Source organism: Alternaria metachromatica, assembly GCF_023757995.1.
Source record: "Alternaria metachromatica strain BMP 0045 chromosome Unknown scaffold_30, whole genome shotgun sequence".
Taxonomy (NCBI): Eukaryota; Fungi; Ascomycota; class Dothideomycetes; order Pleosporales; family Pleosporaceae; genus Alternaria; species Alternaria metachromatica.
The window spans coordinates 221,786-235,537 of NW_026055521.1; the positions used below are offsets into that span (position 1 = coordinate 221,786).

General features: G+C 52.5%; 3 protein-coding genes across 3 annotated transcripts; 1 reads left to right on the forward strand and 2 right to left on the reverse strand.

The window, feature by feature from the left end:
- Nucleotides 1–549: 549 nt before the first annotated feature.
- Nucleotides 550–1,074, reverse strand: J4E83_009152 (uncharacterized protein; the record flags this gene model as incomplete). Its single annotated transcript, XM_049336044.1, has 1 exon — nucleotides 550–1,074. One exon carries the CDS (start codon nucleotides 1,072–1,074, stop codon nucleotides 550–552), a length of 525 nt encoding a protein of 174 aa, XP_049184860.1.
- A 3,231-nt stretch (nucleotides 1,075–4,305) lies between these two features.
- J4E83_009153 (uncharacterized protein) lies at nucleotides 4,306–7,202 on the forward strand (the record flags this gene model as incomplete). Its single annotated transcript, XM_049336045.1, has 4 exons — nucleotides 4,306–4,321; nucleotides 4,417–6,218; nucleotides 6,267–6,932; nucleotides 6,990–7,202. 4 exons carry the CDS (start codon nucleotides 4,306–4,308, stop codon nucleotides 7,200–7,202), a joined length of 2,697 nt encoding a protein of 898 aa, XP_049184861.1.
- Nucleotides 7,203–12,083: 4,881 nt separating this feature from the next.
- On the reverse strand, nucleotides 12,084–13,723 carry J4E83_009154 (uncharacterized protein; the record flags this gene model as incomplete). The annotated part of the gene is made up of 2 exons (XM_049336046.1): nucleotides 12,084–13,598; nucleotides 13,715–13,723. The coding sequence occupies 2 exons, from the start codon at nucleotides 13,721–13,723 to the stop codon at nucleotides 12,084–12,086; spliced, it is 1,524 nt and encodes a 507-aa protein (XP_049184862.1).
- Between the last annotated feature and the right edge of the window lie 29 nt (nucleotides 13,724–13,752).

A 13,752-nucleotide genomic window follows, 5' to 3' on the forward strand; every position in this document is an offset into this window, starting at 1 on the left:
GAGCCTCCGATGTCATGCATCCGCCATCGAGGTACGCGCCTCGCGCCCGTCGCTAGCTGTGCTTGGGACTTGTAATACGAGCCTTGACATCATGCCTGCATGCTTCCCGTTCGTACCAGAATACCCAAAGACCCTGCATGCGCTGGTTCATTCACGTCAACTTCACATCACGATCAAATGCACGCGTTTTGTATGTCTTGACAAAGGATTGTATTGGCTCTCATGCTGCTCTGCACAGTCGCTAGAGAGTGAGTTGTATATCATACATTAGTGAATAAGAGTTATGTAAGAGGTGTAGAAACCTCGTTGAAGAGATGGCCAATCATCAGGGGGTATACAGCAAAATGGCCAGTCAACTCCGAGAATATACATAAATGGTGTGCCCTGCCGGCTATGCCACAGCTTCAGCAGGAACGGAGAAGCTGACAATCAGCGCGGTATAGCCGTCATCAAGGGTAGTCGGTCGTAGCCAAGTGGCTGGGAGGCCCGGGCTGCTAGACTTTCCGTAGCAGCAGTCTAGCCGGGTGTTGAGAGTTGGTGTCATGAGATTCATGAGTAGTATTTGTCGTCCTTCTCCTTCAGTCCGCCCATGCGATCCAGGTCGAGCGAGTCGAAGCGGTCTGATGCGTCGCGCTGGTAGGCTGGGAGGTCCTCTTGTACGGGCTCCAGTCCGACACTGTGGTCTCCAACGCGAACGACGACAACGCGACCCGATTGTTGCTTGCCGGACTCGTCGACCTCGTCGGGGAAGGTGATGCGGATCTCGGGTACCGGGCTGGTAGGGCTGTCCATGAGGTTCTGCTTTTCGGAGTAGGTGATGACGGATTCCCGGCCCTTGTACGGCATCGCAGTGATAGTCAGGCGGTTGACATTTGATTGGCGCTTCTCGTAGACGGGGAGTTCCGGGTCGGCCTGGGCTTGTTTCCTGCCTCTGCGGACGCTGCGGAGGAACATGAGGCCTCCTATGCAAAGCATGCCGAGGAGAACAAGCATCATGAGGGTAACGAGCAGGGCGAGGTGGGTAGAGCTAAGGCTGCCATCCTCGCTGCGCTTGATAAGGTTGATGTTCATCATTATGATATGGGTGGTATTGTGTTTCGTTAGGGCGTGTCGATGGCGTGCAGATAACTCTGGGGTTGGTAGTGTTGATTAAGGAGTGTAGTTGCTGTTTGCATGTTAGTTCCCATCATCCTCGCTCGCATTGCTTCTGTTTGGTGTTGTGGTTGTACATTCGCGCGGAGGCTTGGCGGAATGTGACGGCCGCCAACGGGAACAAGCGGATACGCACCTGATAGCACCGTCGGTTCGCAAGCTGGTGAGTTGATAGAGAACGAGAGACACAAGGTGGGAAAGAGCGTAATGCGAGATATCGCTGAAAGAGTGAAGCGATAAGTCGACGAGGGAAGAATGAGTGAAGGTGGGCGAGACCGTGGAGGAGGTGAGCAAGGAGGTCGAGATGGGAACCAACGTTATTTTGAACCGCCTTGCGGTCACCAATGCAAAATGCAGGTACGATGCACTGATAGCGAATCAGCGATCGGCACTAAGGCGCGCACCTTCCTCTTTACCTAGTTTAGGAGAGGAAGCCGCCCACGCTAAGCCGCGTCCGTGAGGCACAATAAGATGACGGTAGCACGCTCATCCTCTCGATCTTATTTTTGGCTTCGCTGGCGCCAGCGATCTCCCCGCCGCTGCCGCACGAGACCACAACAATCAGGGTCGTCCTTCTGCGATGGTTCCCAAACCCGAGCCAAAGTAAAAACGCCGTCGCCGCAAACAGAGCAAAACAAACAACGGTTATAGCGCGTGGAGTATTTTCTGATATGCAAGGGGCGGTAATAACGAATGACGGGGGTGGGATTTAGCCAGAGGTCGAGACTCTCCGGTGTGGATCGCCAGTGGATCGTGGCCAGCACGTACTCCTATTGCGCTCGGTTGAGGCGAGCGCCCCAGACTATGTACTGTCACCCTCACGACGCCAATCTGGATGTTGCGTTAAGCTTATCGAGTACGAGACGCGACGTGTTTTAGACTGATTGTGACAACGGCGTGGAGACGAGTTGACAGCGCTGGCTGAGACGAACGTCTTGCCCGAGTGCGGAGCGATGCAGGATTATGCTGGTCGATAGCACATGCCACAGCAACGCGCGTAATGAACGATGGATTTGTGGACCGCTTCCAAGGCTGGCGCAGGGAGCACCGTGTGGTGATGGAACTCGAGCCTCCTCAGGCACGTCTCTCTTGCGTTCGACAAAGCCTTGAGGCAGCCCTTCATCACCGCAAAGTTGGCATAAGGCTTCCGCTCCACCTGCAGCGTCGCAGTCGTCAGCAGCGCGCAAGTGACACGAGGGAATTCGTCATGGTCCTACGGATGCAGCCAGGCCGGCACTTGGCTTCTCCACTGCGCCCACTCGGTTCCTGTCCCCGCCGTTAAACATCTCATCGTCAGGCCCTGCGTTTGAGCCTTCGGGACGTTTGATGCCTTCCCGCCTGCCTGACGCCAAGTGACCCCTTGACTCTGGGGCTGTCGCATGTCGTCTTCTAGAAGCGATGAACTGTTTGCGATTGAGGGGAAATGCTGTCACCGGCTCTTCTCAGACAGCTACATGGCACTGGATGGTGTTCCATCGTGACCTCACGGCGATCAACGGTGGCTTATCGTGTGTAACACCAGTCAACGCAACAGGAGCGGTGTAGATGTGAAGCTCCATGACGAACACAGTCAGAGGAGGAACTTTATCACGAAGAAAGCACTTGGCGATTGCAGCAGTTTGCTCTGCCTGTTGGCCCGCCAGCGCAGCACGGCTATGAACACAGAGTGGAGATGGGAGGCTCACTGGACGCCTCGCATCCGACTTGCAGCCTTGCAGCGCAAACCCGCAGCTAGGAGGCGTTATATTTGCAGGGAGTGTTGGCAGCGAGGACAATCCATGGATGATCTAGGTCACGAGCGTGAGAAGGCTTTTCTTCATCGATCAAACCCACAGCGAGTGCGACCGTGGTTGCCGTGCATCGTCTGCTGTGCGTCCAGGCAATCACGTCGATGAGTTCCTCATGTCCATGCATGTCACTCAGGCTGCATCGAGGTCGACCAATTCGCTCCAAGTAAGCAGACAGAGGTCAATTGGTCATCGCAGAAAAGTCGACGAGGGCAACACATGGTGGGCGTGGGTTGGCTACCGAAGTCCTGTGGCTACCAAGAATCTTGTCCCGACGGCAAACACTGGCATGCAGGAGGGTGAAGGCGTAGCAGAGGGTGCGCTTGGACGTGGCGGCAGGGTGGTGGTGAAACACGACGGGCCTGTAGATAATGCTGAGGGTCTCCTATCCATGCATGGGGAGTGTCTCAGGCTGCCATAACGACACCTCGCATCACAGAGGATCGTCCGGATTCCGTTGCCGCATCGTCCCTGACTCGCTCTTGGCACACGCGAGCGCATTGCAGCCGGTGGGCGCAAGAGGAAAGAAAACGGAAGATATTTGTTCTTAGGGAGATCATACCTCAGATTCCAATCGCACCGTCGACCCTCTCCCCAAGCCTGGCCTGCATCCAAGCACCCGAAGACCTCTAGGCGACGCTTTCGGTACAACCTGAGCCTTAGCGTTTCCCCAGTGCTTTAGTTGCCCTTAGTTGCCGATCCTATCCTCCAGGGCAGTCGCATCTTCATCACCAAAAACACATCTTCCGAACCCACAGCTGGCGCAACCCTCTCCCTCAGGCTGCGCCCCGAAACCTCTGCGCCCGCTACCAAACTCGCGCGCCCGGCCTGCCCACACACACACGCCCACCGCCCGCCCATTATCTATATCCTCCTCCCGCACCGCTGCATTCGTGCCCTGCCTCCCGCCCTTGCACTCCCCGCCGCTGCATTTGGTCATCGCACCCGTATGCGTCCCCCGCCTGGCGCGCAACATCATTGCTTCAAGACTAGCATGAACTGTGCCTAGAAAGATTACATCGCCCACCCGGACCTGCATACCTCGCCCGCACCCACGGCCTCCCTCCCTCGGACGTCCGCGACCACCTCTCTTTGTTCGCCGCCGCATCCGTGTGCACCACGCCGCCGCACAATATATTCATAGTCCCTCACTATACCGGCTGGAAAGAGCGTCCGTATTCTCTGCCCCCGCACCTGCCCTGTCTGCGCTGACGCCTGAGCCTAGTCCGACCCTCGCACTCGCGCACGCATAAGCCACCCCGCGCATCCTCCACCGGACAGCACTATATTCTCCGCTGCCTAATAACGTCACTCTCGCCTGTAAATGAACAGCACGCCCGGTGATTCCAGCCGTAACATGGCAGTCATGTCCGCCAATGTGGGTAGCCACTTCCCTATGCATGCAGCACGGCGTACTGACACTTGCTCCAGACTCGACCGCGCGACTACTCCAACGGCATCTCGCTCAACGGCACAGACGCCGAGCGCTCGCACGCATCCCCGTGGGGAAAGACTATCTGGAACAACTCCATCGGCTCGTTTGGGCTTGGCTCCGCTGGCAGAGACAACTCGCGTCCCCGAGGTATGCCACTGTTGAATTATGACAAGTGCAACGCTGACCCGCGCCCAGAGAACGGTGCCTCCGCAGACTTGGTCGAAGGCAAGACCGGCTCAGGTTCCCTCCTTGCCAACTCAGAGACAGAGTGGAGACCCACCGCACGACCTGCTTGGGGTGAACATCGATCCGGCAGCATACCGAACGCCAGGAGCTCCGGCGTATCACCAGCCCGGAAGCGATCTGTCGCTCAAGCGCCCGTCCAGCAGTACAGCGACAACTCGCCCTCTTCCTTCTTCCCCTCTGCGAGGGGCTCGCTGGCAGGCCAAGGCTCACACGCGAGACCGGTGAAGCCATTCCTTGACCCCACCACCTCCACCTTCACATCGCACCAGATTGACTCCCTCAACACTGGTTTCACCAACTTTGGATTCGGCCAGACAGATGCCACATCCCAGCGCCCTGACACCGGCGTCACATCGTGGCCAGACACAGGCTCAGTCCACTCCCCAAGCGAGGACCGCCGGAGCGTCGCAAACTCAGAGTACTTTGCGTCCTCCAGTGGAGCTGGTTCACAGAACGGAAGTCTGCCTCCGTCCCGACATGGTGCTGAACCCGCACCGTTCGGTCAGGCAGCAGATGCCTTTTCTAGGCTCTCTCAGCTTCCCCGTCAAGCATCGTCTTTTTCCATGGCCAGTGGCCGCGCCTTCCAAGAACGAAGCGGGTCGATACAAAGCGAGTCGTTTGGCACGTTCGGAAGGCTGAGCCACGAGCAAGAGCAAGACGCGCGCATGGGACCGAATAGGTCGTTTAGCATCAACGCATTCACGCCAGCAGCAACACCCGGACAGGACATGAACGGTGCGCTCTCCAGAGCAGACGACGGCAACTTCAGCAATGCAGGCACATACACCCCAGATGGTTATCCCAACCACCAGCTCAATTCGCAGCTACGTTCCTCTCAGCTTGACAACAGTCGGAGTGTGCCGAACGGTACTGGCGTTCGTCAGAGTCCGTTCTACTCTCAGATGAGCACACCACCTGTGTACGACCGTCTCAACCCGTATACCAGCGAGCAAATGTTGGCGCATCCCAACAGCGTCACGCAGCTCCAGAACAAACTCGCTGGATTCCAGATGGCGCAACAGGAACGGCGTAACTTCATCTCTCCGAGCCAACTTCACCAGCAACAGTATCAGCACCTCTTTCCCGCGGCTCAGCTGCAAAACCCATACCAGTACCAGTATGGTCTCCCCAACGGCCTGCCCCTTTCCGCTATACCACAGCACATGAATGTGCCTTCGATGCAGCCCATGCAGCCTGTTCAGCAACAGCCACCCAGGGGTCCTCGGGAGCAGCAGGTCGGTGATGGTCTCGGGGCAATGAGCATTGAACTGTCCAACTTCAAGAGAGAGCAAAAGCAGAGCAAGCGATGGGAGCTCACTGACATCAAAGGCCATGTGGTGGAGTTTGCCGGAGATCAACATGGCTCGCGCTTCATCCAGCAGAAGCTCGAATCAGCCAACAGCGAAGTCAAGGAGAGCGTCTTCAGAGAGCTTGAGGAGAACGCGCTGCAGCTCATGCAGGACGTTTTCGGCAACTACGTCATCCAGAAGTTCTTTGAGCATGGAGATCAGGTTCAAAAGAAGATTCTTGTTGCAAAGATGAAGGGCCACGTGCTTGCGCTTGCCAACCAGATGTACGCTTGCAGAGTAGTTCAAAAGGTAGGTTCCCTTTACCCAAAACTTGAGCACAGATACTAACCACACCAGGCGCTTGAGCACGCACTTACCGAGCAGCAAGCCGAGATGGTCAAGGAACTCGAGAAGGACGTTCTCAAGACTGTGAAGGACCAGAACGGCAACCACGTCATCCAGAAGGTCATCGACCGGGTACCAATGCAGTACATCCAGAAGGTGGTCGAGGCTTTCAGAGGCAACGTCGGCGTACTCTCGGTCAACTCGTACGGATGCCGTGTCGTTCAGCGACTACTTGAGAAGGTACCGGAGCCACAACGGAGATTCATCCTGAACGAGCTACACGCAGAGGGACCCAAGCTCATCACCGACCAATATGGCAACTACGTCACCCAGCATGTCATCGAGCACGGCTTGCCTGAAGACAGGGCTAAGATCGTGGCTTTGATCAAGGCGCAGTTTCTCCTGTTCTCGAAGCACAAGTTCGCCAGCAACGTCGTCGAGCAGTGCCTGAAATGCAGCGACGACGCGCAACGTCGTGAGCTTGTATCGGTCATCCTTGCCAAGAACGAGCGAGGCGAGTCAAACGTCATGAACCTTCTCAGGGATGGCTACGGCAACTATGTCATCCAAAAGATGCTGGACACGCTCAACCGCGATGACTACGAGAAGTTCGTCCAAGCACTCAAGCCTGAGCTCGAAAAGGCCAAGAAGGTCATTCCCGGCAAGCAATGTGTCTCGGTAAGTTGTCGCGTGACCTAGCCTTCCGTCTAAGACAGTCGACTAACAGATGCCCAGGTCGAGAAGAAGATGTTCCGCTACGATCGCATCGACTCTCCGACCATGCCCACACCCGCTCTCAGCAGCACTGCGCAGTCGCCGCAGAGCAGCTCCCACCCAAGCACGAACAACTCCACCGTCGACGAACCCGTACATAGCGCGCCTGTGAATGGCAAGTACAGCGCCGCCAACGCCACCGGCGGTGTCAGCATCGAGGACACCGTCCTATAGAGCAACCCGCCCTCCAGAGATACCGCCCACATAGGCCTCGTAATCCGTGAACGATACCCGTCACTCGCCACACATTCCGTTCTACACATCCATACTTGACTGCCAGGGTCGGCGGCATACCTGCATTCTACTGTCCATATACCATACTTATTACTTTTTGCCTTTCATTGTTACATATCACTACGATTACCGTCACGTTCCATCATTGAACGGCCACGAAAATCAACGTATCGCTTTCACACACTTTTCCCCCCAAAAAGAGCTTGGAGTCTTAATTCGGTTGTTGTTGTCATTGTTGCTTGCTTCTACTGCTCATCTTTATCCTTTCGGGAAATATCTGCTTAGGCAAAGGGCATGGCATCGATGGGGTATGGTTACCACTACTGTATTACCTCATGAAATAATGGGTGCTTGACGGGATCTGTTTTTTCCTCGGAACGGGCGTACAGGGAGAGACATCTCTGGTTTCTGGTTGGAATACCATGGGAAAGAGGTTATTGATCTCGTAGATGAATGGGTCTCTTGCGGAAGATGGGTGTGGTGTTGTACTATATACTACACATTCATAACTTCATCTGACGTTTCTGTTGATACTTGCCACCACGTGAAGTATGTGGTGATCATCCCGATTGACGGACGGTTATGAGTGGAGGCTACAGCTGACCCGCAGCTTTTTTTGGGGCAAACGTCTAGTTGCCGCAGCTCCCGAGGTCATGCAGGTGTACTGACTAGTTGCTCTAGCTTGGTGGCTATATAAAGGTGCCTCGAGTTGCTTCTTCGGCTGATCATCAAACTATCTTTTCTTCTCCGATATTACCAAAATCACAAGGATGGTCACCTATGGTGTGTTTCAAAAGCCACAAGGCAAATTGCCATGTTCTCCCCTCGGTCTCCTGGAAAAATCAAAAATTACTTCCAACTCTTCACTATGACCTCCTTCGAAAGAAGGTGTCTTGCATGCTATGTGAGCGGTCGGGAAGCATGTGGCGAATGCAAAAACAAAAAGTATGCCGCTCCTATCGATGAGTGCGCTGCGCTCCGCATCGCAACGGCTATAAAAGCAGTCTCGTGGACTGAGACTCCTTTTTACATCTTCTTCCTCTGCGATACCAAAAGTGCGACACTACTTGGTCATGTCTGGAGACTCCAAAAACTCATCCGACGAGCGAACATGTCCTTCGTTCGCCTCTCCGCCTTTTGCAAAAAAGGTCAATCATGCCAAACGATGTTGGATTAGAACCTAAATAGCTGAGTTCGGATGTCTGGAGACTTGAAAAGGCCACCTCTCAGCAGGATGTCTGTCTGTTCGCTTCTCCGCCTTCTACAGAGACATCAAGAACATTGTGATGCTGGACCAAAAGACAGCAACATGACTATCATGTCTGGAGATTCCAAAAGCTAAAAGTCACTATTCAATGTCTGTGGGTTTGCTGCTGCGCCTTCCGCAAAAAATGGGAACAACCCTTCAATGTTCTCCTTTTGCTCCTTCGCCACCCGAACGGGCATTAGCGGCATGCTGGACAGTATAAAATCATGTCATGGCGAGTTTGCTTTCCTCGCATTATCTCTCCACTATTCTTCTAGAATACCAAAATGAAAGTCCAGCTTACACATGTGGAGATTCTGAAATAACGAGTACGACAATTCGATGGCTCGCTCGTCCTCTTTCCTCCTTCTACTCATCAAAAACATATTTGACAACGTCGATGTCTCTGGGAGAAGACTGTCGCTGCTCGTCTTTCTAAAAGTTCAAACTGACCGCGTCATGTTGGTATGTGTGCGTCGAGAAGTCTGGCCTCGCCGGATACTCAAAATACAACTCCAAACACGCATGATCAGCAAGACGGCCGGTGCAGTCTTAAACTTTCTAGCTCGCACCATTATGTGCGGTTCCGGCCTTCGACTTCCTAAACAATATTCTCGGCATTCTATTCACCAAAACTAGACAAGTACAAACGCATGTTTGTGAGACGCTCTTCCATAGCGATTCATGAGAGCTGGAGTGCCTGTGCGGTCTACGAAAGTAATTGGCGAACATTCCAATGTTGCGTGTGCGAGAAATATACGCAACGACTACCCATGATCTGTGCGAGAGGGCTTGCGCGACTTCAACGATCTGATCAAAATCAGAAGTAAAGCGTGAACGACTTATGTCGTTCTCCTCCTCGCTCTTCTCGCATCTCGTCAGTCAGCAAATACTAGTCGTCGCGTGATGACTGCGCTCCCATGCACGGCCCGGGGCTGTTGTGTATAAATACTTCTCCCTCGCCGCTCTCTTCCTCTTTTTCTATCAACATTCTTCTGGTGTACACTTCGAAAACACCATTACCTACACCAATGTGTGTGGCATCGAAAAAAAAAACAAGCTCATGCTGTGTTCTCCTCCGCTTCTCTTACCGTGGTCTCAAAACTCCACTCTATCTCTCTATGTGCCCAGCGCTATGGCATATCTCAAAGCCGCATGGTCCGCTTGATCTGGGTCTACTGCGACATAAATACTACCATCTTCGTCCCTCCAGAGACTTCACCTTCAATCTTCAACCCGCGGTTACGCAGTACCCAAATCAAAAAGCATTTTAGCCATGAGTGCGGACCTAAAAACTAGCGGCACCGAAGCGATGTTCTCCGACTGCCTCCCTCTTTCCAACTTCGAAACGCCACTGTATTATTATCATGCCCAGCACGATCATTCCACTCCGCCTGTTACACCACTCGCCTTGGCTGCTCTATATAAGCTACCCATTTCGTCCTTCCGAATGCTGTCTCCTACTATCCTCAAGCCACCAGTTTGCGAAACCAAAACTTATACGCGCAGATGGTGATGAGTGCGATTCCAAAAACTTTGAAACACTGGCCAATGTTCTCGCCTGTCCTTCCGCTCGCTGGGCAGATCTGAAATACAGATTCCGAGGACCCCATGACCAGCACCGGCTCTTGCGCTCTTACTACTTTACTTCTGCCTCTTGGAAGAATGAGAACCTGATGGCATCTGTCTGGATGATCTTCTCTTCCTTCTGCAACCTCTTTGCCTACAAAAGACCAAATTTCGATTCAGAAAGGGTCATGTGTGTGAGCCCAGAAAAGCAAATCGACTACCACATGTTTTCGCCTGCCTCTCTTCCAAATCCAAAAAAATGCCTAACCTTCGCTATGGCTGGTGAGATCCCGCGCTCTTCTTCGCACGTCACGGCGCGGAACTTGCATATAAATACCTCAGCCTTCCAGAGGTTTCTTGCCTTTCATTCTTACCGACTACTTCTCGGAGTATACCAAAACCGAAAAATATCCTGTTGATGAGTGTGCGCCAAAGTAGAAGGACGACGATCTCATGTTCTTGCCTGTCGCTCTCATCTAAGTCCAAAGCTATTACTGAAAAGCATCATGGTCGGCACGAACTTGCGTCCTGCAGACTTGCTTGACATGTATCAAAAGCCAAGAGGTGCAGTCTCATGGCCTGAGAGGCAGAGGTATCTCGCCCTGCCATGGTGTTGCCGCTGAATATAAACATATCTTCTCCTGAACTTTTGACTTCCTTCCTTACTCTATACCTCGGCGTGCAATACTAAAAATATGAAGACGAGAGAAGCATGAGTGTGCACCAAAACTCCAGGACGAGCGCCGCATGTTCTCTCTTCTTTCTTTCGCTCGCGTAGTGCATCCTAAAAGCGTATGGAGCCAACCTGATGGTTTTCCTGCTCTTCCTTTCTTTCCTACCATACGACGACACCGCGGCTGGACACGGTCGTTCATCGACAGTCGCCTCAGAGCTTCTACTTCATACCCTCGGCCTGAAGGTCTGTCATACCAAAAGCTCCAAACGCTCTCGCATATGACTGTGCAAAAAGATAAAACACTGGGCATACAATGTCTGCGGTTCTCTTCCCGCTTCTAAAATGTACGCAAGCACCGAAAAGCCGCCACACAAACTCGTTATGGCTGCGCAAATTGGTCCCACAACCTTGCCATACTGCGACGCTACAGATAGACATAAAAGCCTCCCGCTTGCTGTTCCAAGTCCCGCACTTCACGCACTCGACCTCTCTGTCCAAATTACCCTAAAAGAGCTATTCGACAATGTGATGGAGCTTGCTCCAAATTGAATGCGAGTACACTGGTGTCTTTGCCTGCCTGTCATCCCACGAAGTGCAAAGCACCACACATCAAGACCAATGGCTTCCACAACACACTTACGTTTTTTGTGACTATGAAACTCCAGTTGCCAATCAATATCTTCTCACTACCGCTACTGCTCTCTTCCTCCTTCAAACATACTAGCTAGTTTATAAGACTAAAAAAGGCTTCTGAGGAGTGTATGGGTGCGCATCAAAAGTCTTGGACAACTCTTCCATGCTCTTGCTCGCCTCTCATATTGCAAGGTTTCAAAGAACGACAGCTTTTGTTTGATGGTCGGCACATCTTTCCAAACTGATTCCATTAATTCAATATCCCACTTACGAAATTGGATATCTAAATACTTATGTACTCGCTAGTCCTGTTCTCCAGGGGCCCTTGAGAGGTGTATTCATACCGCCTGGCGGGTACGAGGCTGTCTGGGTTCTTATATGAAGCTGCTCTTGGTGCTGTGACTGTCGGATTGATACTGATCTTGGGGTGCAAAGCGATATGGAGAAGAACATGTATTTAGCTACTGAACGTTGAACACGTGCTCATTCACGTCTGCTATCCATTCGTTTCTCGTTCTCTCTCATTTCTAGTTCTTCATCCCATCATTTACGTCCCAAAATTCGGTGGCTAGTGGTGTCCAAGGCACGCACTTCTTTCCGCTGCAGGTATTGGTCTGGCAAACCCGGCATATCTTATTCGTAGATGTATGCAATAGCGCACAGTACTGCGAAAATATGATCGTCGCGCGACCAGCTACTACCATATTACTTCATCCGTTGGTTCATTCCTAAGCAAGATTGTTTGTTTCGGAAGGTAGCCTGCCATATTCTCCCCCTTGACTGGTACCGCCACGATCTCCGTATGGGTGCGGCCACGGGATGGTAAGGTCATCAGTCCGCGCACGTAGTAGTAATGAGGCCACTGATGACCCTGGAAGTCCTTCGCCATGTCGAGATATCCCGGAGTCACGGTAGGGCTGTTAGCATAAATCTCGATCGGCGAACTTCGCGCTGCTAGGTATTGTAGGACCTCGGTTGCCAACTGGGAGTATTGTACCGCACGTTCAACTGGATTGCCGAATTCAACATTCGACCACGTTGCTAGCAAATGCGTAAGGCGCAAGCTGCGAAGCAAAGGAAAGCGGGCTATTACGTCCAAAGACTTTGCAAAGTTTTGTTCCTGAGGAAACAGATATGGTACACCACATGTCATAGAGCGGATATCGATAGCAGCGACATGAACACCGAGCTCCTGTATCTTTGGACATCCAACTAGAAGTGTCTCGAGCTCGGTAGCCGTGTAGCAGTGGTTCCTGGCTTCGGATAGCGGAAGGCGACTTGGACGATACAACGGATCCAAGTGGAGAAGTCGTAGAGTTTGCCCGTGTCGACACATCTTCTCCACATTGACATGCTGAGGATTTCGGGTCGCGACAAAGAGCCTCTCCAGGCCTGAAAAGCATCCGATAAACTGATTTAAGAACTTGAATAAATCTGGTTCTTCGAAAGATTGTGTAAAACACAGCGACTTCAAAGCGAAGCTGTCCAGTGCGGAGTATTCGATGCTCAAATGCTCTAAAAAGGACGAGACATTGATACAGTAGCTTATCTCAAGATCTGTAAGAGACTGGAGATCAGTGATCTTCCCCAGATGGTAAGGGCCGTCGAATAGGTTGAGGTACGACAGGCGAAGGTGTCGAAGCCTCAGAGGTATGAAAGTACTAGGACATTTCCACCTTTTAAGAGAAGCCAAGTCTCGTAATTCGGGATTGGATGGCTTGAACCCGTTGTAGTGTGCAATATTAAGGGTCTCCAAAGCTGGTGTATTGAGAAGCCATGCATTAAAGTCGTCATCTTTGGCGGGTGTAATGGTCAACTTTCGAAGCTTATTCAAGTTGCCTACAAGGAAGCGAGAGTCCGGACGGCTATGCTGCAGTCCAGGGTGCTGATATGTAAGCTCTTCAATCAGATTTTGAGAGCGAATCAAAAGGCCCAAGATCCTGGGGTTCCCAGTCGGTAGCTCCACGGTGCGTAATGTGTTTTGGGCCAGGACAGCGATCAGCTGCAGCACCTTCTCGGAGACATCAAAAGACGTAATCTTAAGATTCTTGACGTTATCGAGAAATCCATTAGGTGGAGATAACAGTAGCGCGTCGAAATCGCGACCTCGTTCCTGGAGATGGGAGCTGAAAGTCTTCCAGAGCACAGTCGAACTAGACTTTCGCCATCGTTTGTTGGCCAGTCCAAGGTTCTTGAGCGCTTGGCCTGGCAACTGCGTCTGCATTAGCATCATGACAGTATTAGATCTTGCTGATAGTTTACCAGCTCGCACACCTGGAGCCGCAGCTCCTGTGGTATCTTTCCAATGTAACCTTGCACACTAGGTACTGGGGCCATGTCGAGTTCGCCCGATGCTTGCGGCATTT